This window comes from Symphodus melops (genome assembly GCF_947650265.1).
Source record: "Symphodus melops genome assembly, chromosome: 10".
Lineage (NCBI taxonomy): Eukaryota > Metazoa > Chordata > Actinopteri > Labriformes > Labridae > Symphodus > Symphodus melops.
The window spans coordinates 2,633,690-2,658,443 of NC_136700.1; the positions used below are offsets into that span (position 1 = coordinate 2,633,690).

The window sequence follows — 24,754 nt, forward strand, 5'->3', positions numbered from 1 at the left end:
ATTCGATGCTGTGAAGAAACAACAACCTGCAGCAGAACACTCTGGAAACCAGTCAGACCTGCTCCTGCTCCCAGAACAGGTGAATGTTTAGCAAGGTGCTCTGCATGTGTCTACATGTAGGACGCGGTCTAATGCAGGAGCTGCACCTGCAGTGAGCGTGGAGAATAATGGTCAAGTTTGCTCTAGATAAAAACACCACACAAATGCTCACATTCAGAGATATAGATCAAATAGATCTGCTCTGCAGACCAGGAAACGAGACATGCTGAATATGCATGACAGGAACATCACTCACCACAGAGTATGAACAGGAACTAACTGTGGTCAGACACACACATAGTATGTGCATGAATGCTTCTTCATATGAAGAGTAATGATCTCAACACTGTCCACCTTTTTTTTTTTTACTGCAGAGAAAAAGCTGGTGAACTATAAAGAGGAAACTTTATTCACTATCAAGATGCAAGATGAGCACCCTGAAAGAAAAGCTCACAGTCACAGGAATCCAAACGTAAAACAGGCGTGAGACGGATTCATCTTGAGATAATCAATTGTGTTTTTAAAAAAATGTGCAGATTGAGTAAGGTGTTGAGTCATCGTGTGATGTTATCTGTTAAACTAAAACATAATCGACCGTCCTGACCGACACTCAGACTTCCGGTCTCGGTTTAATTCTGAGATCTCAAAGATTGGAGTCAAAAGCATCACTCAGGATGATTTATTGAGATGATTGTTTCAGACACATCGTGGAAAATGTGAAAGTTACTTCTGGATAAAGAGAAACAAAAAGACAGCACTGTCTCATCCTCGTCAAGACGCCACTGTTGAAGGAATAAGCCAATCACGTCTGGTGTTTTCATTCAAGCTGTTTCATCTTTTTTTTTTTAATCAGGTATTTAAAAGTTTCAAGGCACAAAAATGTTTGCTCTCGAAAGAAGGGACTTCCTAAAACCGAGCACACGGTACAGACACTGCAGTCTGACTTTGACTCTTTAAAACCGGCTTCTTTCTTTGTGTGAGCAAACAGTAAAAACAGAAATAACGTCCTCTAAAGGAAACAGACATCATGATGAAGGGCGTTTTCTGTAAAAGCAGAATAACTTAAGCAAAACAAATAAATACTGTAAGAAGCTGCAGTGGCTCCCTCTGCCTGTTGCACACACACTCACAGTTTGAATCATTCCCTTGAATGTGTCACGTTTAGCCGTCTATCCCCGGGGTGAGAAACTCAGAGGGCGAAGAAAGAGGAGCAAGAAGAGGAGAAGAAGGTTAAAGAAACATCATCAACATCAAACACAAGTTTCCTGATGTTTGAACGAAGTTTGATTACAGAGAAAACTTTTTGTCTTCCCTCTGAGGTCCTGATGTCCCTGATGTCTCTGTGGGAGGACAGGAGGGTCTGTAGGTATGTGTGTGTCCGTTTGTCTCCGGCGGGGGTTTGACCAAACATGCTCATCCTGACCGCTGACCTCGGGTGACCTCTGATGATGAGAGGAAAGCCTGTAATGACACAGCTCAGCAGCCAACCTCAACGGCCCGTTTGTCTCTCAAACAACAACATATTGTAGATATTTAAAAGAACATGCTCCCACCTGTTTTTACTCCCGCTCGTATTCTTGGATTCATTTTCTTACTCATCAAGTAAAAATAGAAGTTGACTGCACGATTTTTGGAGCATTTCCAGCTTTACGTAAAACTGTATTGATCCCTTTACATCACATTACAAGGTGACTACAGCCTCAGAGACTTCATGTTCCCTTTGTCCTCTAAGGTTACACAAAAAAATGATTGCATACAAAGGCGGTGTTTATGAAGGGATCAGTGACAGATGACCTAGCATTAAGTCCCAGGTATGTATTTAGTTTGACGTTGGTGATAACGCGTCCCACGGAGGCTAAAACAACTGTTATCTGCTCGTGTCAGATAAAAGACGAGAAAGACGACGTTGTCAGTGCATCTTTAAATGTTCAACGAAATATCCTCCATTCTTTAAAAAGCTAATTAAACATGCCCACACTTTGTGACCTGATTACAGAGGGCGGAGTTTTTTTTTTTTTTTCCTCCCTGCGAGGATCATGTAGCTGACCAGCGACGGACAAGGCCTGTCATTGTTGCTCCTTTTAATGCATGGATATTTCATTCAGATGGTGATTCAGCGTTTTTATTCAAAAAAACAGTGAATATATCTTTAAATGTTTTATTATGACCTGATGTTATCACATAGTGATGATGTGTAGTGTAAGTATTTCCTCTGTAACTGTTGTCTAAAAACACGACAGGCACTTGACTAAATTTCTTTATAAAAAAAAAAAAATCACAGATTTTCATGGTTTTCAATGTGGCACCTGTTCTACTTTTAAAACGCGAAGGTCTCCCCGTTCTCAGGTGTAGTTTGAGGGTAAACATGATGCCACTTTCAGCTGACTCCACCTTCAGACGTCTAAGCTGTATAAAGAAGGTAGAATCTGTTTCTCCCTCTCTTAGCCAACGAGACCCGATATCGCCTCCATCTCGGGAGGGTTGAACCTGCGGACACAGAGGGCCTTCTATCCCAACCAGCCCTGGAAAGACCGGCTCTTTCTTCATCCCCAGCTCCGACCATGTACTCCGCAGGCTTGGAGATCCTCGGTATGATCCTTGCTGTGGCCGGGTGGCTGGGGGTGATGGTGGCGTGCGGCCTGCCCATGTGGCGGGTGGCTGCCTACATTGGTCAGAACATCGTCATCTCCCAGGTGATCTGGGAGGGTTTGTGGATGAACTGTTCGGTGCAGAGCACGGGCCAGATGCACTGCAAGGTGCACGACTCCATGCTGGGGCTTCCTGTCGACCTGCAGGCGGCTCGCGCTTTGGTCATCGTCTCCATGGTGTTGAGTATTGTGGGAATTTGTCTGTCAGTGGCCGGTGCAAAGTGCACCAACTGCAGCCGGGACGTGAGCAGTAAACCCCGGCTGGTGGTGACGGCTGGAGTGACCTTTGTGGTGGCTGGACTGCTGCTGCTGGTGGCCGTTTCCTGGACAGCTCACGCCATTGTTCTGGGTTTTTACGACCCGCTGCTGGAGGAGACGGGGAAGAGGGAGTTTGGTAATGCCCTGTACTTCGGCTGGGCTGCCTCCTGCCTGCTCATCCTAGGCGGAGCCCTGCTCTGTTGCTCCTGCCCGACCAAAACACCTACAGCAGCGAGTCATGGCGCTCTGCCCCCCCGCGTGGACTATTCACCGGTCAAGACCATGTCAGTCAACGGATACACCAGAAGAGACTATGTATGAACAAGTGATGTGAGGACAGAGAGACGTGACCAGTGTTGGCGAATCATCAGATGTGGTCATCAGCAGTTTGGACATTCAGTATGAATCAGTGATGCATGTTTTATCTCTGTTTTTGTTCTTGTGTTTATTTCAGCTTTTAGTGTTTGTTGTTGTTTCAAACATGAATACATTTTATTTGAAGTTTTTTAAGCTCTTTCCTGATATGAGTGCAGTCACATAATGTCCACGCTGGTCCATGTGTGATCAGTGCTTTTACAAGGTTATAAATGAATAAAGAAAAACATTTCAAAGATGACTATTTTTAAGCTTTCTTAATGAAGATTTTTTTTTTTTTTTTTTTTTTTTTAACCCTGCACTTCCATGCCAAGTCAAAAAGACGGACGCTTAAATCAAATGCAACTCGAGCTTACATGCAGAGCGTCTTTGGTATGCAGGAACTCTGCAGAGTTCAGCTGAGTCAACTCATAAGAGAGATACTGATGCAAGCTGAAATGAAGTATTTTGTTTCATTGTAAATGGGGGGGAAGCTGCACAATGGGTGGCTTGTTTTCAGAGAGCACCTTATGCTTCCTGCCCATTGTAGCCTGTCCTCCATTTGCACGAGCGAAACTGAGTAAGAGATAAAAAGTCTCTGTCTGCAAGGAGATGTAACCTGCACTGTAACCGATCCACAAAGACCCCATTGATCAGGTCCGAGGTGTTTACTGTTCTCCACCTGTTGGAGACTTAATGCTTGGAGAGTTCCTTGAAATGTTGAAAAATGTAAATAAAAAACACCAAACTGATCCTGGAGGGGGAATCGAAGGATTTTTTTTTTTAACAATATAGTAGGAGGTTCATGGTGGAAACCTCACAGATTATCTTGCATCATTATTTCCATTCAGTTTTGCAGGGAAAGTAAACACAGTTTTTTGGGGTTTTTTTTTAATAAGGAATCCTGACTGACAGGACTACTGGAGGTCAAAGCGTGCATTTTTAGGAGCTCTGTGTGTGTGTGTGTGTGTGTGTGTATGTGTGTGTGTGTGTGGCACGTGCAAAAGTTAGACTGAGGTAAAAACTCCTGACGCATTGTGACCTTCAGGACAAGGACACTGATAAGACCCTAAAGCGCTGTGTACACACACACACACACACACACACACACACACACACACAATAGCTTGAGCTTCCACCAAATCTCTCTTTGTGGGACGGTTCCTTGGAATGACCTCATGGAGTTACAATGTCTAACTCTACATTTGAACTGTCTCGCTGTGTTGCTGAGATACAGAAACGAAACCTTCAGAGGATAAGAGTTGTTTGCACCTCCACAACCAACATGTGGACTCCATCTTTATTTTCTCATGGACATATAGGCAGCTGGAAAAGGAATTTTTAGAGAACAGTCGCCAACGCCCCCACGTTGTTGCAAAATACTTCATCATCTTGTGCATTAAAAAAAAAAGTGACAGTAACTATGATTATATTTATCTCTCTCGAAGATGTTTCAGTGAACTTCTCCTGAACCTGTTGTGTAACTACAGACACATTTCCAAACTCTTGAGGTAGCATCACTTCCCAAACAAGGGTCCTTGTATTAGTCTCTTCGTGGCGGGCTTGTTGAGGGAAGCGACATACTTGATGTTTCATACAAACGAGCAATAAAATGAAATCAAATATTTCAGATTTTTAAAACGGAGGGAGGACAAAAATGAGAAACCAGAAGTGGAAGATATCGTGCTTTCCACTTTTAATCATTCATCACCATGTCTGTTACTCTTTAACTACTCCAGACCTGAGATACACACCTCGTGTTTACTCTTCTCTCACCCAAATAGACGGGAGAGCTACCGGGGGAGAAGAAGTTCAATGATTAAGCAAGGGGCCGTTTACATGCTGAAACGAGGTGGGACTGAAGATGATTTGAACTTTTTTTCCCCAGGCCAATCGCCAAGTGACTCCACCTTCTGCTTCTAAAGATAACTTACGCTCATGTGAGCGATCAGTACCGCAGAGACTTTAACCGAATCCAACACAGCACACGGCTGGAGGAGACCTCTGACTAACACAAAGTGAAGACATGCCTTCTGCTGGAGTGGAGATACTCGGAGTGACTCTGGCGGTCCTGGGGTGGATCTCGGCCATTGTTTCCTGCGCCTTGCCCATGTGGAGAGTGTCAGCCTTTATTGGGATGAACATCGTCACGGCTCAGATCACCTGGGAGGGCATCTGGATGAACTGCGTGGTCCAGAGCACGGGCCAGATGCAGTGTAAGATCCACGACTCCATGTTGGCTCTGAGTGGCGACCTCCAGGCCGCCCGCGCTCTCACCATCATCTCCATCGTGGTGGGCGTCGTGGGACTCCTGGTGGCCACCATGGGAGCGAAATGCACCAACTGCGTGGAGGAGGACTCAGCCAAGGCCCGAGTGATGATAGCAGCTGGCGTGGCCTTCATCGTGGCGTCACTGACCCAGCTCATCCCCGTGTCGTGGTCAGCCCACACGATCATCATGGAGTTCTATAACCCGATCATACCGGAGGCGCAGAAGAGGGAGATAGGGGCGGCTCTGTACCTGGGCTGGGCCGCCGCCGCCTTTCTGCTCCTCGGAGGGGGAATTCTCTGCTCCAGTTGCCCCAAGCAGCCTGAGAAAAGGTACGGGCCACCTTCAAAGATGGTGTACTCTCAAACCAGGTCGATGGCACCGAGCGGTTACGACAGGAGAGACTACGTTTGAGTTCACAGCTGCTCTATTCTCACACGCTTACTGTCATGAAACGACTGGAGGGAGGTCTTTGTTGAGTAACTGTGTTGTAAACTGCATATTTCTCTCAATGTTGAGTTTGGGAGCTCCCTGATTTTCAAACCACCGGACAGGAAGATTCTTCTTCTGCTTTCTTTCATGATCAAATTTAACCACAACTAATATCCAAGTGAATACGGGAGGCCTCGTTTTATACTTTATGAAATAACTGTGTAATGTGTAAATACACAGTTAAAGAAAATGTGAATCTGCATTTTTACTGTTTATATATATTACCTTTCTATTTTTTAAATGAAAATCTTTGTGTTTTTCTTAAAGCCACGAAACGCTGATTTTGTTTGTTGTTTGTTTCTGAACTGCAACGTTCGGTTTTAAAGATGTTACTTTTTAAATTAAAGTCCTTTTCTTGTACTTACAGTGTCTCATTTATTTGAATGTTTGAATATTTATATGTCAGCGTGCTCGTCAGTGAAACGGGACAGAACAGGATTTATTCCAGTGAGATGTGAAGTCGTGTATACTTGTTCAAATGAAAACAGGTGCCGTTTCCATACACGGCTCCGAGCTGGCCATCAGGCTGACGACTCCATCACAGCATCTGTCCACCTGGCTGTCTCCCATATGTCTGTTGGCTCTTTGATAAGATGTTAGCTTCCCCACACTCACCTATCTGAGCTGCCCACCAAACAATGGAGCTGTTTCATGTCAGAGGGGGAGACTGGGGGGGGGGGGGGGGGGGGGGGGGGTCTGTCAACACTGGCTTACAGAATGCTGAAGGAGGAGGTGGGGGGGTTATTTCTCAGGAGACGGTCCTTGCACTGAAGAATTTCAAGGGTATTCTGCAGACAGACAGAGTCATTAAAGCCCATCAAACACAAACCTGTCGTCCAGTGAAAGCCTCGTAACTGCAACTCCAAAGTGTTGGAAGTGAAAACAGAATGTGTTGTGTGTGTTTAAGTACATTTCCCAATCCGGAAACCCTGATGCTTTTTGTTCGATTGTTTTGATGATTATTTGAAATGTGAAAGATGTCGTTTCGGAGTTGCAAGTTCTTTTCACCATGCAGCGATGATAAAAAGGTCAGGAGGCGGGAATAAGGAGCAAAGGTCAGGAATTCTTCATTTATAAAAACAACAAAAAAAGGAGCACGCTCGACGGCAAACACAGTTAAAGAGACAGAAACGTCCTTTAGGTTTCTTTTAAGAGAACAAAACAACTTCAGGCCTTCATTAAAGCTTCAGCCCAGAGAAAGGCAGCAAGCTGAGCTGCAATGATTACACAGCCAAGGTTCACTACATCCACACTTTCTTTTTTTTCATATTGAGCCAACATCAGAGCCATGAATCCTATTAATAAATCTAAGAGTCACTAACTCACTGTTTTTGTATTTTAATAGATGTAGATGAAGTGTAGCTACATCATGTCAGGACTTCAGACTTCCGCTTGTTATATAATTTTGAAAAAAAAGACAATATAAAAAGCTTGAATAAAAAGTAATGCTGTCGTCTCACTCTTGGAAAAAAAAAAAAGGGTAAACTATCATGACCACTGACATTAGCGTAGCTACCGCCTAAAAGCTGGCAGGACACTTTTATAAAGCAGCATAATTTGACATGCAACATGGAGTAAAGGCTTATTATAAACATTATTATGAAATATGAACGTTCAGAACATGTAAGATTTTAAACTTCTTTGATAAGCAAGACGTTCAATCAGAATCAGTTTACATTTACATATACAAGGAATTTGTCTCGGTGTGTTGGTGCGAAAGAAAAAACAAAGGAGCTCAAATTACAAGAAACTTTTGTTTGTTATTTTGGGGCTTTTAATGTAGAGACAGGACGGTGGTTAGAAGAGATGGAGAATAAGCCCCCGCTTGGTGGACTACAGTCTGCGTACATGGGATACGTGAAGATCTTTGGGCCTGAGGAGAAACATTAGCATGCTGTTAAATCGAGACCCAAGGCCGTGAGTTTTATCGAGATGTAATTTTGTTCTATAGTTTGAAAAACTCGACCGGAGTGACGGCACGTTGTGCAAATGTGTTGCTGCAATGATTCTGACTCTCCAAGTCACTTTCAGTAAGACATCGCCCCTTTTTATGGGAAGCAGCCGACCACTGGTTAAATGAGGGTAAAACTTATGTAAGTGTAGCGAACACGGTCCAAAACGTTGTGCCAGCTGGAACACACGAGGGAGAGTTTGCATTGATGTTTTAAAGAGCGCTCTCAAAGCACTTCATAAAACAATGCTTGGCATCCTTCCAATAAGTTCAAGATATCCAAAAAAACAATCGCAAGGCCCAACACATTACTGAGATCAATATGTCGGTTTCTCCTTTAATCTTAATGTTTCTGTTCATCTCCAACCAAGACATACTGAGTCTGAACCCAGGAGGTCATCCTACCCTTACATTTATACACAACGCTGTTGTTATCAATAGCCAATAACAAACAGTCACATCTAATCTACGGCACATTACAATTTAATCAAGCTCAGAACTGTTTCTGTAACTGTGCATGAAATACGTGGAGTCCTTTCAGCTGTAAAAGACTCTTTGTGTCCAGGCCCATTGTGACTCCTGGCCATGTAAGCTGAGAGCAGACTGTGCCCGGGTCCTTCCTCCCCTTTTGGTGATGTCAGCTCCTTCAAGAACTCCTCCCATTCACTTGATCTGCCATATAAAGGATACTGGTGTAGTTCAGGCATCAGCTCATTACACACTCACGGATGTGAGGCTTGAAATCAGCTTCACTAGCAGTTTGCTCGACTTCTTCTCTTTGCAGCTTTTCTTCCGTGACCTCCTCCCAGGTGTGAAACAAACTCGGCAGCAGAGGAAGAAGACGCTTCAGTATGTCTGTCGGGCTGGAGCTGATAGGCATCTCCCTGTGCATTTTGGGATGGATTATTGCCATCGTGGCGTGCGCCCTCCCCATGTGGAGGGTGACAGCTTTCATCGGCAGCAACATAGTGACAGCTCAGATCATCTGGGAGGGTCTGTGGATGACCTGCGTGGTCCAAAGCACGGGTCAGATGCAGTGTAAGGTCTACGACTCCATGCTCGCCCTCTCCCAGGACCTCCAAGCCGCTCGCGCCCTCACCGTCATCTCCATCCTGCTCGCCATTTTGGCAGTTCTTGTCGCCATCGCCGGGGCGAAGTGCACCAACTGCATCGACGATGAAGCATCCAAGGCCAAGGTGATGATCATCTCTGGAGTCTTCTTCATCGTGTCTGGAGTCATGCAGCTCATTCCCGTCTCCTGGTCGGCCAACACCATCATCAGGGACTTCTACAACCCTCTTCTCACTGACGCTCAGCGGAGGGAGCTGGGAGCCGCTCTGTACATCGGCTGGGCAGCTGCTGCACTGCTGATTCTGGGCGGTGGACTGCTGTGCTGCTCCTGTCCGCCACGGGAGACCAGGTACAACCCTTCACGGATGGCTTACTCTGCCCCACGGTCCGCAGGAGGCCCCGGGTTAGAACGGAAAGACTACGTGTGACTGACGGTCAAAGAGGAGAAAAGACATTTTCAAATCTGGCAAAAGCTCTCTTCACACCGGGCTGAGGGTGAACCGAGGAACAGAGCTGACAGAGACGAGGAGACTCTGCCGTGAAGGATCGGTTTGATTGAACCTTTAATGCTACACGTACTCGAATAAAAAAAATCAGGCATTAGACAGCTGTGGAAATTTCTACAAATCAGGTTTCTAAACAAAAAATTACATTTCTGTTGTTAGAGCTGCGGCTTATTTAAGGTCGACACGCTTCATGTTGGTGTCTTTACAAGCATACATTGTTCTTAAGCGGTCTCAGCTCCTTAATGTTTACCACTGATTGACTGCTTCATGTTTCCCCCCCTCACATAAAACACCACTGCGTACAAAATGGATACCATGGAGTGAACGCGTCATCAGCAGGGTTATGTTATGTGTTGTACGAGCATCATTAATCGTCTGTAACAGGAGAGATGATAACTGTGTTCAGTGCAGCTTTAAGTGCAGTGTGGTCAGGGTGGAGCTTTGTAAAGGCAGCACTGAAGCACCTGTGTTCACCCATTATGGCAATCATGTCTGTGTATTATAAACAATGTCACTACTGTTCATGTATTTCAGATGAGTTTTTTTTTAATAAAGATAATGTCTTATTTTACTGATCCTTACTCGCCTGATGTTACTCCCATCAGACTTCCTTTAAGGTCTGGTACCAGCTTACTCGCTCCAGCATGAGTCAGGGAGCTAGTGACAAAGTGACGTAGACGAGTTCTGTCCTTCGTAAGAGTACTCTGAAATTCAATCCCGAGGGCTACGTTACCGGCAAACTGACAACTTCACCACGCGCGCCCTGAACAATTAGGCCCCGGATCAGTTACAGAGCGGAGGTGAGAAGAGTGAGTGAAATCATTCCTGGATGCTTCTTTTTAAAAAAAAAACATTAATAATTTGATTATGATTGGCTGTTAAACCACTTCCTTGTAACCATCTGACACATTCGATCAGGTACACTGACATCGAGAACTGTCCTGTATTTCCACGGATATCTCCTGTCCAGTTATAAGCAGCCGCCATGGAAGCAGCAGCAGCAGCTCATATTCTTGCAGTTTAAAGCCAGCAGGCAGTTTCCTGACAATCCCTCCTTCAATGTCTCATTTCCCTGTTTACTTATCATGGCAGCTGCTTATTTACCAAACCATGATTTCCCCCTAAGAGACCAGCCTGGTTTTTAAAAACACATGCAGTCACAGCTGATGCGGTAACAGCATGAAACATTAATGAAGACCTTATAGTAAATATGGGAAGGGTTCCTCGGCGCTGGATCAAATGACTTCCTCTAATATCAAGGAGCTGCCTGACAGCTGCTCAGCATGCACCCTCACAGCTCTTTTCCATTCGGATGAGTTTGAGAACATTTTGAGAACATGTGACACTCGTCTTCGAATCTCGACCCAAAAGATCCCCCACTAATAATAAAAAAAATGGGAAAAACAAGATTCCTATGTGGGAATAAACCTCGAGTGAAAGGTCGATTGTTTTTCAATATCAGTTGTCTGTTGTTGTATCATGGCAAAAAAAACAAAGATAGTTTGAGTGTTTGGATGGATTTTCAGTGAAATCAAGAGATTATTTAATCTTTTGTTTGATTTTATTGGAGGATATTTCTTTCTCCTGTGTGCCAACAACAATCTGAGACTGACGAGTCGCTCGCACGTGACAAATGGAAGAAGGTCTGATCTGAGGCATCTCCCAAAAAACATGAACCCAAACATACACACATATGAATATAAATATAAAATGATTAGTTTGTAGTTGGTTTTGGTGAAGTGTTTCATATAGTATGGTGGAGGCTTGTAAATACTGCATCGCCTGTGTCAGCCAAGAAAAGTTCATTGTGTCCTCTTGGCTCTCAGAGTGCACAAATTTAATCTGAAAAGACAGAAGAAGTTTCACGTGTCATAATATTAAATGTCTCAGTCTCTCTGGCTCAAAAACAACAAATCTACCAACAGACACAAATAAAGTAACCTGAAGCTGAAGTCACAGTGTCAAAGGCTACAAACAAAGGAAGAGATTCAGCTCACCTTTCCCGACACACAGGTTATATGTTGAGGTAAAATAAAACACATCCAAAACCTTCATTTTACTGTCTCTGCTGTTGTTGTGTAAAACATACAGTATGATGTTTATAGAGTGTTTATCAGTCTCTTTGTTATTTAAATGTTTCTACTGGTAACAAACCTCTTTAGGGCATCACATACAGATATTATCCAAATCATGACTGAGCACAAACAACGACATGGAGAAAATGAAGGGAGCTCAGTCCTCTGAGCTGTGGTGGAGCATCATGACCACACGGCTTGTTTCACAGTGAGCAGACTTCCTGTGTGCCGTTCCAGTCACTTCTCTCACAGCCTCAGGCGTGTTTGGTCACGGCAGAGCTAATGATTGATTCTTACGACGATAAGTCGTCTCAGATAATCTCAGACACGAAGACCAACAGGGTTCTTGTTCTCAGTGGTATTGTGTCAATGAAAACACTTCCCTTTAATCCTAAATATTCAAAGTGTGAGTGTGAGGAGTCGTCAATACAGAACAACCAACAAAACTATGAAACACACTCAGCCCGGTGAAGCAAACGGCCCTGAGGTTGTGATGAAACTGAATTTCATTAAAAAGCTAAAAAAAACAAAAAAAAAATGCATTCTGGGAGTCTCTGCGGTCAGGCTCTGCTGGCTCTGGCCAAACTCTGGTCACATGACCGATACTGGGGAATGTGAAGGGCACCTGAAGTCAGAAAAGAGAAAGCAACCTCCCACCCCCACCCTCCCTGAGAATAACACAGGCTCCCTGTGTCCACTCAGTGGGAACGGAAACCCACTGAGAGCGTTTACCTGCAACGGCAAGAAATCTAAATCCACATCTAGACCACGGCGGAGCCACAAAGAACTCGATTCAGAGAGATCCCTGCATCGTAGAGTCATTCAAGGTGTTTGTGTTGTTCAGAATAAACACACTGTCTTCACCAACACTGCAGGTGTTTCACTTTTAAAGGGGCTCGGCATGAAAAAAGCAGTTTTGCTGTCGAAACCAAAAATGACATTTCTGTGCAGCTCATATGAAGCCCATGGAGGCTTCATATGTAATCCCACAGTTTACTAATCAGTACACACGATTCTCATCCATTAACACGCTTTAATTCACTAACCTGAGCCTTCAGGGGCACCGTACTAACTCCTTGTTCTATGAAGAAAGACGATTGTTTTGACCTATAAATCACAAATTTGGGTCCAAATCTGTTTATAGATCCATGCCCCCCCCCCCCCCCCCCCCCCCCCCCCCACACACACACACACACACACACACACACACATCTTTCCTGTATCTTTTTCCTTCTCATGGAGCAAATAACATTTTAAAAAGTATGTATGTGACTGAAAGGTTAAAAAAAATCTACATGTTTCAACATCAATGGTGAAGAGGAAAAAATTCAGGCAGGCCAGCTGACCTGGGTCAAAGCAGATCTCTGAGCTTATCACAAATATTTGCATGCGTGTGTGTGTGTGTGTGTGTGTGTGTGGACCATCATCCTATGAGCTCATAGGTGAGGCACTTGAACTAACCTACCTTCTGATAAACTAGTAACATGGTACCCTCCCTTTCATTCCAGCAGAGATAAAATATTAAAATAAATAAAAACTCATACTCATCACTTTTTTCTGTTTCTCAATACAATGTGTCCGGTAAAAAGCATTAATACTAACTAAAAGAGAGAGGAGGTTAGGTTAACATACGATCACTGGCTCATAAAGACACACACTCAACACATAGTTTAGATAACATGGATGACACACCTAACATTAAAGAAAAGTTGACTTTGAAGAAGAAAAGAAAATTGCGGTCACACATTAAAGTGTTTTCACAAAGAATCAGCAGGAGAAAAACAGTCCTGCTGCCCCCATGTGGTCAAAAGGAAAACTTGTAATTACAAATAGAAATTAAAATCCTCTACTGTCTGAGCTTCATTTTAAACCGAGACTTTCTAACCATAGTTTCTACTAAACATTTCAGTAGAGGGTTCAGCCTTTTTTAGGGGACGAGGGGATTGGACAAAACACTTTTTTTTATTCATCATCTTCATGGTCTTTGACAGATTCAGGAGTCCTTTAAACAGATAGAAGTACGATGTAAAACACAGCAGCACCAGTGTCTCCACAGAGAGGGATGATCGCACAGAGCAGATGTTTCAGCAGCAGGATCATAATGGGGATGTGTGAAAATCCTTTCAGAGGCAGATAGATTTGTCACGTTTTTCACAACTCCCACTTTATAAAAAAAAAAAAAAAAATCCACTTTCACAAGAGGGTCAACTCCCACTTTATATGTATAAAAAAAGTCCACTTTCACTAGTCCATCGAGATTGTTTCTTTTAGCATTTATAGTATCCTCATGAAGATACTTTTGTAAGCTTGCCTTTGTAAACCTGCCCACAAGGGGGCAGTATGAACAGGAGTGCACAACCCGTTTGCTCTGAAGAGATTTATCTTAAAACTTTGAAAATGTGAATTGAATTAATTAATTTCCTAAATACTTCCATTAAAAAAAAAAGTAGGTTCCCTTAACTAACACTCACACTGGTGATGTATGAACAGTGTTTAACGGTTTATGGTGTTAACTCGTTTTCTTTAATCTTGCCATCAGTACATATATATACATACTAAGTACATATATAACAGAGATTAAGCAGAGGACTCAGTGGAAGTTGTTTTTATTTCATTATTCTTAACAAAAATACATTCAAATCAAAGTGGTTGGAGACGAGAAGGAAGGGGAAAATGAAAATAATCATAATAAGCTCATTCCACATTGTCCCATAGGCTCTTACAATTTCATGTTTGTGCAAACTTCACAGCAGATCGAACAACATTAGGCTTAAGAAAACAAAAACAAAGATCAGGTAGGGTTTTTTGTTTTTTTAACAGCACACGCTGTGTCCTTTTTGTCACGGCGTGCAAACAGTCTGTTGGGCCTCACAGCTTTCCACATGTGTTGTCCAGTGGTGCGTACAAGAATGAACCGTCTTCTTCTTCGTAGATGATGGCCACAGTCTCACCTGCGTCCGACACTGCAGCGCTGGTCTGGATGTAAGCCTGAGAGAGAGAGGAGACAACGATAAAGACAAAAACACCGTTTGACAAAGTTTTAAAAAAAAACACTGAATCAAGGTTGATTCAATATGTTAACAAAAACACTGATCTTCCAATAAATCATTCAAATTCACCTCCAACAAAAAGCCTGAAAATAGAAAATAAATTGGGGTTTTTTCATGACATAATAAAAGCGTGTTGTCACCCTCTCGAGCAGCTGCAGTCGCTCTTCATTCATCAGGTTACTCTGTCTCAGCTGGCTGACCGTGTTCTCCAGTCCCATGAGTTTCTCCAGGTGTCGGCGGTGTCGCTGCTGCAGCACTTTCACTTTCTTCTGCAGCTCCACCACGATGGCCTCGAGCTGCTCCTTACTCAAACTGTTCTTGTGGTAGCTGTGAGACAGAATAAGAACACGTTGTAAAAGCTGTCACAGGAAAGAGAGAGAGACAGAGTGAAAACAAAGACGTGTCCTCACCAGTGCTCCTCCAGCTGGTGATCCTGCAGTTCTCCGCTGTCCTCCTCTGATTGGCCGTCGTCCCCCTCCTCCGTGTCCAGCCTTTGCACCGTGAGGACGAGGGACTCGGGGGAGGATGGCGTGTGTTTGGACACAATCGGCAGAGTAGACGCGATGGGTTTGGAGCTCAGCGCCGACGACAGCACCGTTTGAGGCGAGAGGGCGAAGCGTGCGGGAGCTTCGCCGGGGAAGACGTTCGGTATCCTCTCGAAGTAGGCGATGACTTGAGCTTCACCGGCTTCGTGGACGTCCGTGAACTCGTCGGCGGTACGAGACACATCCTGAACACCGAGAGAGGCCACGGTCTCTTCTGCATGGTAAAGTGTGGCGTCGTTCACGGCCGGCCCGTGACCCTGCGTTAATATGGTCATTCCATTCACGAGCTCGTCTTGGCCTTCAGCGGCGGGACCTTCAGACATCAGCACCACCTCTGTGCTCTCTCCACCGTTACTCAGATCATCGACCGTCTGGAACAAAGTTAAAGGGAAATGTGCCTCCATTTGAAATGGGTTCACCGGTTCCGTCTGGAAAGAGCAGTGCGGTTCTCCAACGTCACTCGTCTCCACCAGGCTGGCTTCTCTCTGTTGCGATTGGTCGACGGTGATCTCATACAGGTGCAGGGTGTGCAAAGTACTTTCCATCTCTGCAGCGTCCACGGCCGGCGTCCTGTCATCTGATGCCGTCACGCTCTGAACGTCGTCAGCTCGAAAGCGTTTCGGCTTCTCCTCACAGGCGTCCGTCGCCTTCCGTTTCTAGGAGAAGGGTCGGCTTGTGTTTATCAAAAGCAGCATGACAACGTTTTTTAGTTTAGCTCTGAGTTACCATGGAAACGCAAACACTTTCCTACAGACATCTTATTGTTGCAGACTTTAAAAGAACAATTCTCTCAACATTAAACAGGAGAGATTAAAACACGCACAGGACAGTGATGTGTTGGTGCTGATCAACATCATGATCGATCAGGTCGTAAATAAACATTTATGCTTCCATGACTCGTTGTTGAAGTTCTCATTTGGTTTGACGAGAGCTGATCTTATTTTTCGGTACATTTCAAATAAAGACAAATGGTAGGTTTAGGTGTGTTTTTACCTCGGCATCTGGGAAGACTGTTGGCACAGCGTCGCTCTCGAGGTAACGTATTCCCCAACGCACCTTGAAGCACGACGGCGCAAAATGTTCGTGGCATATATACTGGTGTCGAGAGGGAGTCCAGTTCTCACGCGCCATGTTCCTCAGCCACTGCTGCAGACGCAGCGGGTCCTGCAGGGGGAACCTCGACGACAGGACAAAAACAGACGTGAGACGAGAAGAGAGAGAGAGAGAAATACAGACAGAGGACGCAGCCTGTGATCGTTCCAATGATAGTAACTTAGACTTTCATGGTCATTTCTTCAAGCTAGGTTTCTTCAATGATCAGGTAACTGATCGACTGTGTGGACTCCGCATATAGTAGTGATTTTGTTTTCTAATAAATTGGTCACGTGGAGCAACAGGAGTGTGCAGGATCTATCATTTTCAAAGTGACAGTTACTTTCCTCGTGAGGCTGTTGAATGTGACAGTACACAATGTTTTTTTTTTTTTTCTTTAAACCACGTGTGCATTGTTGAGGTTCTAGTTTGGAGAAATGCATCACATTGAGCGTCCCTTATATCTTTAACTCGGATATCTGAATCCCTTCTCAACAGGATGACCTCCACACAACACCAACACACACTCAATAACACACATCAAGTAGATGCATTAGCTTTTAAGCAGACTGGTTCGCATCGACAAACCAATCAGAGCCCAGACTGGCTCAAAGGTCACAAATAAGATGACTGTAAATGTTGGACAAATCAAACTTTTAAGGTCATGGTAAGAGCTTAGACATGATTCAGATATATTAATGATTCATTTCTGACACACAAAACGTTTTTTAAAAAAGTCCTGAAAGATTAAGAGTGACTCATCAAACAGAAACAAGCTGCAGCAGGTTAGATGACGCGTCCGGCAGCTCAAAGAGTTTAAAAAAGAGAAGAAGCTCACTTGTAGAAGCTTTTCCTCTCCTGTCCGATCCCGGAGTCATTCCTGCAGTTCAGCACCGAGCAGTACTTCGGCATCTCACACTTCTTCTGTTGTTGTTGTTGATGAAGAAGAAGACGACGTCTTCGTGTCCAACTGTGTTCACAACAAGGTGAAACTCGTGCTGTGTTGTCAACCCGCGGCGCATAGTTGACGACTGGCGATCAGCTGTTTAGGCGCGTGACGTCATGGAGACGCGACTTTTTATTCTTGCGGGAAGAAGCCGTCGGTGCACGTGGCTTTAATGGCGTTATATGAATAACTTTTTGAGACTAAATGGTTTCGGTGTCGCTGCCTTCTTCATTACCAGGGATCACAGATTCAGTGTCGTTCTTCTCTTGTTGTCTAATGTTAAATGGAGAGCATTTCTAGAGGTGTACATACTGCATCTATTGTTGTTTAAGAAATGTCAGAACTTGTTATCCCATAATAATCCTTTATTTAAAAAAAAAACTATAACATATAGGGACTGGATGGATAAAACTATTTGTCGTAATTATGATTTTTGACTTGTCTTGTCTTCTTTACCCAATTCATCCCCCTCCAGTCTTTTCTCACCTGTGATAGATTGAATTCATTTTCTTGATAAAAGGTGATCAAATAAATTCACGAGTCTCTTTGAATTATTTGTATTATTGTTCTTCAGTTGTTCTGGAAACATTTCATTAAATGGTATTAAAGCAAAACAGTTATAAATCTGTCATAGATCAGAGTAGTATTCATTTTTAATCAAATAGAAATTATGCTCAATGTTCACTTGGGTATTTTAAAGTCATGAAAATCATCTTAATATTTTGATTAAGTGATGTCTGTTTATTCAAGGAGGTGGTCTTTACCTTAGTTTGTACATTTGTATGAATATAAAGAAAAAAATGCTTCAGTTTAAAACAAAGGGAGAAATTGTTGTGCTTTGTACATTTCAATTAATAAAAGATGAAAAAAAGCCATTTATTCTTACAGTTAACATTTTGTACCACCATGAATGCAATATATTTAATTACCATCTACATAATACTGTTTAAACAGAAACCAAATAAACAGCACGAATAAAGAAAACAGCTTGTTCCTGAAATGACTGGACTTCATTTTTTTATTCAATATTTTTTTCCAAACATAACACGGAATCTTTAAATGATACAGTATATATACATACACATACGTGTACTTCTTTATCTAAAAAGTTGAGGGCCGTTGGACAATGCAGCTGTGCGTTTCAAGACAGGGTTGCATTTTGGACGTTTTGTGTACTTGAAGAAATCCACATATCGGGGTAATAATCACCGGGTATTGAACGATAATCGTGACTACAGTGCCGTCAGTGTTTGGAGAGTAGACTGTGCGGGATCTGCCAGGTGAGTGGCACGATGAAGGTCAGGGATGAAAACATGGAGAGCAGCAGTATCTTCCTTAAGAGGAAGCAGTGCAAAATAAACGTCACCAGCTTCATGACTGAACGGACTAAATACACTACTAATGGCAAACAGCACCGTTTAAAGTGTACCCAGAAGACACAATCTATTATCTGAAGAGGCTGGGGTTATTCTACTTTGAATGCCTGTGAAGTGGGAAATAAACTGACATACTGTAAGGAAGGTTTGGAAACACTGACCGCTCTTCACCCAGTTTATTTCTCTCGCCGTGTACACAGGCCGAGTTTCAGAGTCACAAGATGCTGCTTGTAAAAACTGAACAATCATTACAGATCTTTGGTAGATACCACCTATGTGATCCTGTCTGCTGAGAACATCACATACTAAAGAACCAAACAGCTCCAAGGTATCATCTGAACCTCTCATGGGTTGGTTTCTTTACTAAGTGCTTGAACATATAAGTTGGTCGATGGACAACGGAGAAGGAGACTTCCAGTTTAACTGATAAAATGAAAGAATGAACGCAGTTCTGCGATGGGCAGGTGTTAAGTGATTTCTTCCCATCTGAACTACACCGCGTGTTTTCTGCGTACAAACGAGGTGGAGGTTTGTCATGGAGAGGGATCCCTTAGGACCAAGCATGAACGACAGCATGTCCGAGCGCTGGAGGGAGTGAGGTGGCTGGGATGGTTCAGGTCAGACGGGAGGTCGTCAGTGTCTCAGACAGGTTCAGCGTGGCCTCTACATCATCCCCAACTGCATTAGCGTGTTGGCGTACGCCATGGGCTTGACATTCGGATGAGGCTGTAAAAAAACAAAAACAAAACAAGAACAGCGGGATGAAAACAATTAGATCAAGATTAAAAAAAAAATGTCAGGGCTGCCTTTGTGAATGTTTAAAATCTAGTTCTAATAATTTATAATATGAATTCCAATAATATTTCCTGAGTAGAGGATACTGACCACAGCAGTGAACTGGTGAAATTCTGGCTTAAGGTCTGATCCCCTGAGGTGGATATAAGCTCCTTTGTTTCCCATCTGATCACTGTAGGAAGGCAGAGGACAACAACCGTTAAAGTGAGCGCTTCAAATATCAGCTGACTCGACACTCTGCGGACGGCCGACATCATCACCACCACGTACCAGTAGTTGGGTGCTGAGAACACGGTGATGCACTTCCCTGAGTGAGTGACCTCGTAGCCCTCAGCTTTCACCTCATGACTCCGCACGATGAAGTCCAGCTTGTTCTCTTTAAGGAAGCGCTCCGTCACGTCCGGCCCAAACTGACAGCTCACTCCTCGCTTGCTGATTGACCGACCGTTCTGTTTTTGACGGAGAAGGAAAGAGATGCCAATTTTAAAAAAGGGGACTGAATGCTTCTGCGACATAAACAACTGGATGCTTTAATAAATGAGACTGGATGGAGGGGGGAAAAGCCGACCTGAGGCTGAGGATCTGACCAGAGGAGATCGCACATGGGACCTGTCAGGGAGCAGAGTTTAGAAAAGAACCTTTTCTCACAGCCATCTTGTATTCACGGTGTGTTCAAGGTTCAAACTTACCCGAGTCCGGAGGCTGTCTGTTTCTCTCAATCTTCCTGAGGTCATCCAAGGTGACACCATCTTCACTGAACAGTCCACCGTGCATAACCTAACAAACAGAATCGTACCATTACTTTGCTTTGGTAAAGAGGCTTTTAGTCCAGAGTAGAAAAAGGAAATGCAAGATAAGATAACCCAACACAAGTTGCATCGTCTCAAACACACATTTTGAACACGCTGATTGTTAATAAGCACAACTTGAGAAAGTTTCTCCTGTATAAAGCCTCTCTCAGCGTGTTCCTTGAATTGCCCTCCACCCGGGGACAAATAAAGTTTTTTGAATTTGAATTGATACACAAACCGTCCACTCCGTCTCAGACTTCTCTGAATCACACAAAGGCTGGCGCTGACTTGCATGGTCCTGTGACTGTCTCCAGCCTCCAGGGCTGAACTGCTTACCAGTACTTTCTTGTTGATACATTGTGCTAGAGGCAGCCACTGGAAGACCTCGCTGAACAGCTGGAACATCTGGGCTGTGAACTTGGCTTTGACTTCCCCTTCAAATCCATACATCTGGTTCATGTTGTCGGTCTCATGGTTTCCTGTAGACACAAAGATTCTGTCAATGAAACAGTAGAAACCAAATGACACGTGAACCTGAAAGAAACTCTTCTTCGCTTTAAGACAACAGTTGACATGTGACACCTTGATACGACGTGTGCCCACCACATTCACACACCCACACACACACACTCGTGAACAAGCTCTCACCTCGAAGCAAGTGGAAGTCGTTGGGGTAGAGCAGCTTGAAGCCAAAGAGGATGAGAATGACCTCAAGAGAGAAAGAGCCGCGGTCCACAAAGTCTCCGTTGAACAGCTGGATTCAGCGGTTAAGCAGAATGACACACACACACGCCGCTTTAGGTAGGAAAAGCTCAAAAGCTAAGAGGATGACCGCACTAATCTAAAAGCACACTGAAAGGATACATAAGGGTTGGTCTCGGAGGGTAATCCGTTCAGCTGGAAGATGTTGAGGAGGTCGTAGTATTGCCCGTGAGTGTCACCACAAATGGTTATTTTTTCTGTCTGTTGCAGGAAATAAAAAAATAAAAAAAGAGGGTTACCAAAGAAAAAGAGAAGTCAGTGAATCTCACATAACCCAAACTTCAAGTCCTTTTTCTGCTCATTTCTCACCTCTTTCAACTGTATTTCCACCAGACTGGGCAGTTTCGATAAAAGGTCTTTAGCTTGCACCAAAATCTGAAAGAGAAGACTCAAGTTTTATAGAAACGACAGGTAAAAGGTGTCAGTTTTCTTACGCGCGAGTGTTTCATGTATTCACCTGATAAGCACACTTTCTGTGTAGTTTCTTCTGCTCTTTAAACCACTCCATCATCTCCTTCATGAACGCCAACGTCACCTTCCCGTCTTCAAGCTTGGGGCCTACGTAGTCATCCTCAATCGCTGCAAAAACAAATCCACTTTCATTTCTGGTGAAACTTTTAGATTGCGAGTTCAGATATTGTTCGAGTAGTTGGGAGAAGAAACGTACTCATGTTTTCAATGTCCAGAGAGTCGACGACAGACTTCTTTATCTCATCGCTGGCTATGGCTCTCTCGAAAGCCTTCTGCTTCACGATCTTGTTACATTCTTGATACTTCATCCTCGCGTCCTTGTCATTCGGTCGAACTCTCACTACCTGTGTCAGCAGAGCGGAGAATGAGAAGGGTTACATCCCTGGTTAATCATCAACCAGCATTCAGGCACACACAGGGAAATATACGTAGAGCAGCTGCAAAGAACAAGACGCCACTTATAACACAAAGTGTGATGACTTTTTTAGTGTTTTAAATTATTTTGCTGCAGCAGTCTATAAATACAAAAGTGTTCAGCTCAGAATTTGTAAGGATCAGTGTTCCTCATCTGTCATCCTAATAATAATAATAATATTAATAATAATGATAATAATAAATAAATTGCTCTCTCTGTAGGTGAGCTGTAGAGCGCTCAGCTGCCACGGCCACGTGGTGTTTTTCAGTTGTGTTTAATGAGAAGAGAACAACAGACATCAAATTAACCGTGCTATGAAAGCCTTCACTTTTGATGTGATTGGCTTCATGGATTCAGGATTAAAGGACGACCTCAGTGTTGGGCTGTAAGGCAACATTAAGAGCCAGACTATAACTCACACCAGCAGATGAAATAGGAGAGCATTTCTTTTTGTAGACAAACCTAATGTGTCGGTGTTTTCTCGACCTTTGACCAAACGGCAGTTAAAGGTGTGTGTGTGAGAGAGATGTTTCAGTACTTACAGTCTCGTAGTCTTTAAGCGCAGCCTTGAACTTGCCCAGTGCCATGTTGGAGGTGGCACGGCGGTAATATCCCTTGATGTAGTTCTTGTCTATCTCCAGGGCCTTGGTGGCATCAGCCAGGGCGTAGCCATAGCACTCTGTGCGCAGGTACGCCAGGCTCCGGTTGCTGTAGTAGATGGCATTGGAGGGATTGACCTCCAAGGCCTCTGAGTAGTACTTGATCGCATTGTCATAGTCTTTGTCTGGAAGAAAGAAAAAAGTCACATGAAACAGGGAATGTCGATTAGAGCGTCAGCCTGAAAATAAAATCCAAGACCTGAGTCCAGGGACTTTTTAAGGTTATGAAGGAAAAACTGTTTTCTCTGTTTCAGACCCTTCACTGCTCACTGGATGTTTGTTTGTGACACAACATTCAGATAACGTTTTTCTTATTGATCGTAAAATGAAACCAATGAATGCTACTACAAAAGTATGTGTGTGTGTGTGTGTGTGTGTGTGTTAATAGACACTCTTTAACACTGTTCTTAAAGGAGTGCATGCACATTGTATCCTTCACAAACGCCTGAGCAGTGTGACATGACACAGCAGGTCTCTTGCTCTTCCTGTGTTATGAGATATATATATATATATATATAAATACGATATTATCATTTAATAGTTCCCTAGTACTTGTGTTACAGATTGTTTAAGTTGGTTTACTGTGTGTGATGAAGATTTAAAATCAGTGAGAGTTGTAGTGTTAAATAATTTAACAATAATTAGCCAAATAATTTTGTTGCACTTCTGTTTCATAACATTAAAGGCTTTTTATTCTATAACTGACTGGTAGTGCATGATAATGTCTCTGTTCACTAATGAACAGTAAATGTAGTTTTGTCATTATTTATTTACCACCAACCTGCCAAAGGGAAATGATCCTATAATCTGTCATATTTACACGTTTAACATGAAGTTCAGTCTCCATTTAAATAATAAATGTGTCATTGAAGGAAGAAGAGAGAGATACAGATCTAACAGGATCAAAAAGCTCATCAATCCAAACAGTAAAGACTTTATCAGGATATGATGAGGTGATTCTTTATCTTGCTGCCATCATGTGCTCGCTCTCTCACAGGAGACTTAAATCAAAGCTCATTAACACCGCACGACAGGACTGCTTTACGTCACCAAAACACAAGTACAAACACGATATAACTGAGGAGTAAAAACCGAGATAGAGTGGGATTATTAACACGTTTGAGTCAACACGCGTGACGGCATGCGTTACATCAATGCTGTTGATGTTGTAGCTGCTAGCTAGCTGTCCCTCTAATCCAATGAATGAGGTTTGCAGTTAGCACTGTTAGCCTAGCCTAGCCTTAGCAACCGGCTCGCAATAGCGAACACGTGCGTGTCGCTGCCGTAATCAACAGACTCACATTTATCTCTGCTCAGCAGCTGAATCAAGCGATTGGCTTGCCAGGTGTGTCATATTACCTTTAAAGTACTTATTCGCCTTCTCCTTCAGCAGCTCTGCATCATTACCTCCCTCCGCCATCTTTTTCTCACTGCCGTAACTTCGACTCGCACGCCATTGACTAGACTGTCGTAAAGCAAGGTCGCAAAGTCGTTTCATCCGTAATCACTCCAGATTCATTTCTGAGTTAAATTTATACAAAATTAAATAACCTCAATGATTCAGAGAAAACAAACACATATTAAAATATTTAAATGAAAAGTTAATGGTTTGAGCAGTAACTAATTCAGTAATTATTTTTAAAATTACCACAACATGCATTTAAATTTAAAGATACATTAACGAGGCAATAATATTAGACACAAAATTAGCTTAAACGTGCCTGAATTCATACAAAGGCAAATCCACAATAGGCCTACTATCATGGGTCCCTGACTCTTTCTTATGGGGGTCCCTGATTCTTTCTTATGGGTCCCTGACTCTTTCTTATGGGTCCCTGATCTTATGAGTCTTATTTATAAGAATGGTTGTTTCTTACCCTTTTGGTAATTTGAGTCCCTGACTATTTCTAGTCTAGGTAAGTATCTGTTTGTTGTGCATGTAAAGCACTTTGGTCAGCTGAAGCTGTTTTTAAATGTGCTATATAAACTTGATTTGACTTGACTCAATGTATGCTTGGATGAGTCGTCTTTCCTCTTTTTGGCTGAAAGGCCGAAACCCCCCTATTCAAAGGTACACCACTGATTATGATGTGTCCCTAGATTGACATCTGTCCCACGTCTGAGATACAGCTCGGTGAACCACCTATTGACACAGTGGACAGTTTTTCATCACGTCCCGTGTTTCATGA

General features: G+C 43.3%; 5 protein-coding genes across 5 annotated transcripts; 3 read left to right on the top strand and 2 right to left on the bottom strand.

Moving 5' to 3' along the window:
- Positions 1-2,499: 2,499 nt before the first annotated feature.
- Positions 2,500-3,558, top strand: LOC306830602 (claudin-4). The gene has a single exon (XM_079354176.1). The coding sequence runs from the start codon at positions 2,601-2,603 to the stop codon at positions 3,264-3,266; it is 666 nt and encodes a 221-aa protein (XP_079210302.1). The 5' UTR covers positions 2,500-2,600; the 3' UTR covers positions 3,267-3,558.
- Positions 3,559-5,095: 1,537 nt separating this feature from the next.
- On the top strand, positions 5,096-6,420 carry LOC306830603 (claudin-3-like). The gene has a single exon (XM_079354177.1). The coding sequence runs from the start codon at positions 5,326-5,328 to the stop codon at positions 5,980-5,982; it is 657 nt and encodes a 218-aa protein (XP_079210303.1). The 5' UTR covers positions 5,096-5,325; the 3' UTR covers positions 5,983-6,420.
- Positions 6,421-8,709: 2,289 nt separating this feature from the next.
- LOC306830604 (claudin-3-like) lies at positions 8,710-10,163 on the top strand. Its single transcript, XM_079354178.1, has one exon. It carries the CDS (start codon positions 8,863-8,865, stop codon positions 9,508-9,510), a length of 648 nt encoding a protein of 215 aa, XP_079210304.1. The 5' UTR covers positions 8,710-8,862; the 3' UTR covers positions 9,511-10,163.
- Positions 10,164-14,252: 4,089 nt separating this feature from the next.
- LOC306830794 (THAP domain-containing protein 5-like) lies at positions 14,253-17,423 on the bottom strand. The gene is made up of 5 exons (XM_079354472.1): positions 17,189-17,423; positions 16,252-16,435; positions 15,124-15,914; positions 14,854-15,040; positions 14,253-14,651 (listed from the first exon to the last, which is right to left on the bottom strand). Exons 1-5 carry the CDS (start codon positions 17,260-17,262, stop codon positions 14,532-14,534), a joined length of 1,356 nt encoding a protein of 451 aa, XP_079210598.1. The 5' UTR covers positions 17,263-17,423; the 3' UTR covers positions 14,253-14,531.
- An 873-nt stretch (positions 17,424-18,296) lies between these two features.
- On the bottom strand, positions 18,297-24,063 carry ppp5c (protein phosphatase 5, catalytic subunit; the record flags this gene model as incomplete). The annotated part of the gene is made up of 13 exons (XM_079353362.1): positions 18,297-19,398; positions 19,558-19,639; positions 19,738-19,916; positions 20,036-20,076; positions 20,157-20,244; positions 20,595-20,737; positions 20,907-21,012; positions 21,123-21,221; positions 21,330-21,395; positions 21,478-21,599; positions 21,688-21,835; positions 22,449-22,690; positions 23,925-24,063. 13 exons carry the CDS (start codon positions 24,061-24,063, stop codon positions 19,336-19,338), a joined length of 1,518 nt encoding a protein of 505 aa, XP_079209488.1. The 3' UTR covers positions 18,297-19,335.
- Between the last annotated feature and the right edge of the window lie 691 nt (positions 24,064-24,754).

Bases quoted from the DNA above. Each gene is read 5' to 3' on its own strand.
- LOC306830602 (XM_079354176.1), top strand. From the start codon at position 2,601: ATGTACTCCGCAGGCTTGGAGATCCTCGGTATGATCCTTGCTGTGGCC.
- LOC306830603 (XM_079354177.1), top strand. From the start codon at position 5,326: ATGCCTTCTGCTGGAGTGGAGATACTCGGAGTGACTCTGGCGGTCCTG.
- LOC306830604 (XM_079354178.1), top strand. From the start codon at position 8,863: ATGTCTGTCGGGCTGGAGCTGATAGGCATCTCCCTGTGCATTTTGGGA.
- LOC306830794 (XM_079354472.1), bottom strand. From the start codon at position 17,262: ATGCCGAAGTACTGCTCGGTGCTGAACTGCAGGAATGACTCCGGGATC. The intron at 15,041-15,123 runs GTGAGGACACGT...TCTGTCTCACAG, and splicing joins CACCAGCTGGAGGAGCACTG to CTACCACAAGAACAGTTTGA. The intron at 14,652-14,853 runs GTGACAACACGC...TCTCTCTCTCAG, and splicing joins GACTGCAGCTGCTCGAGAGG to GCTTACATCCAGACCAGCGC.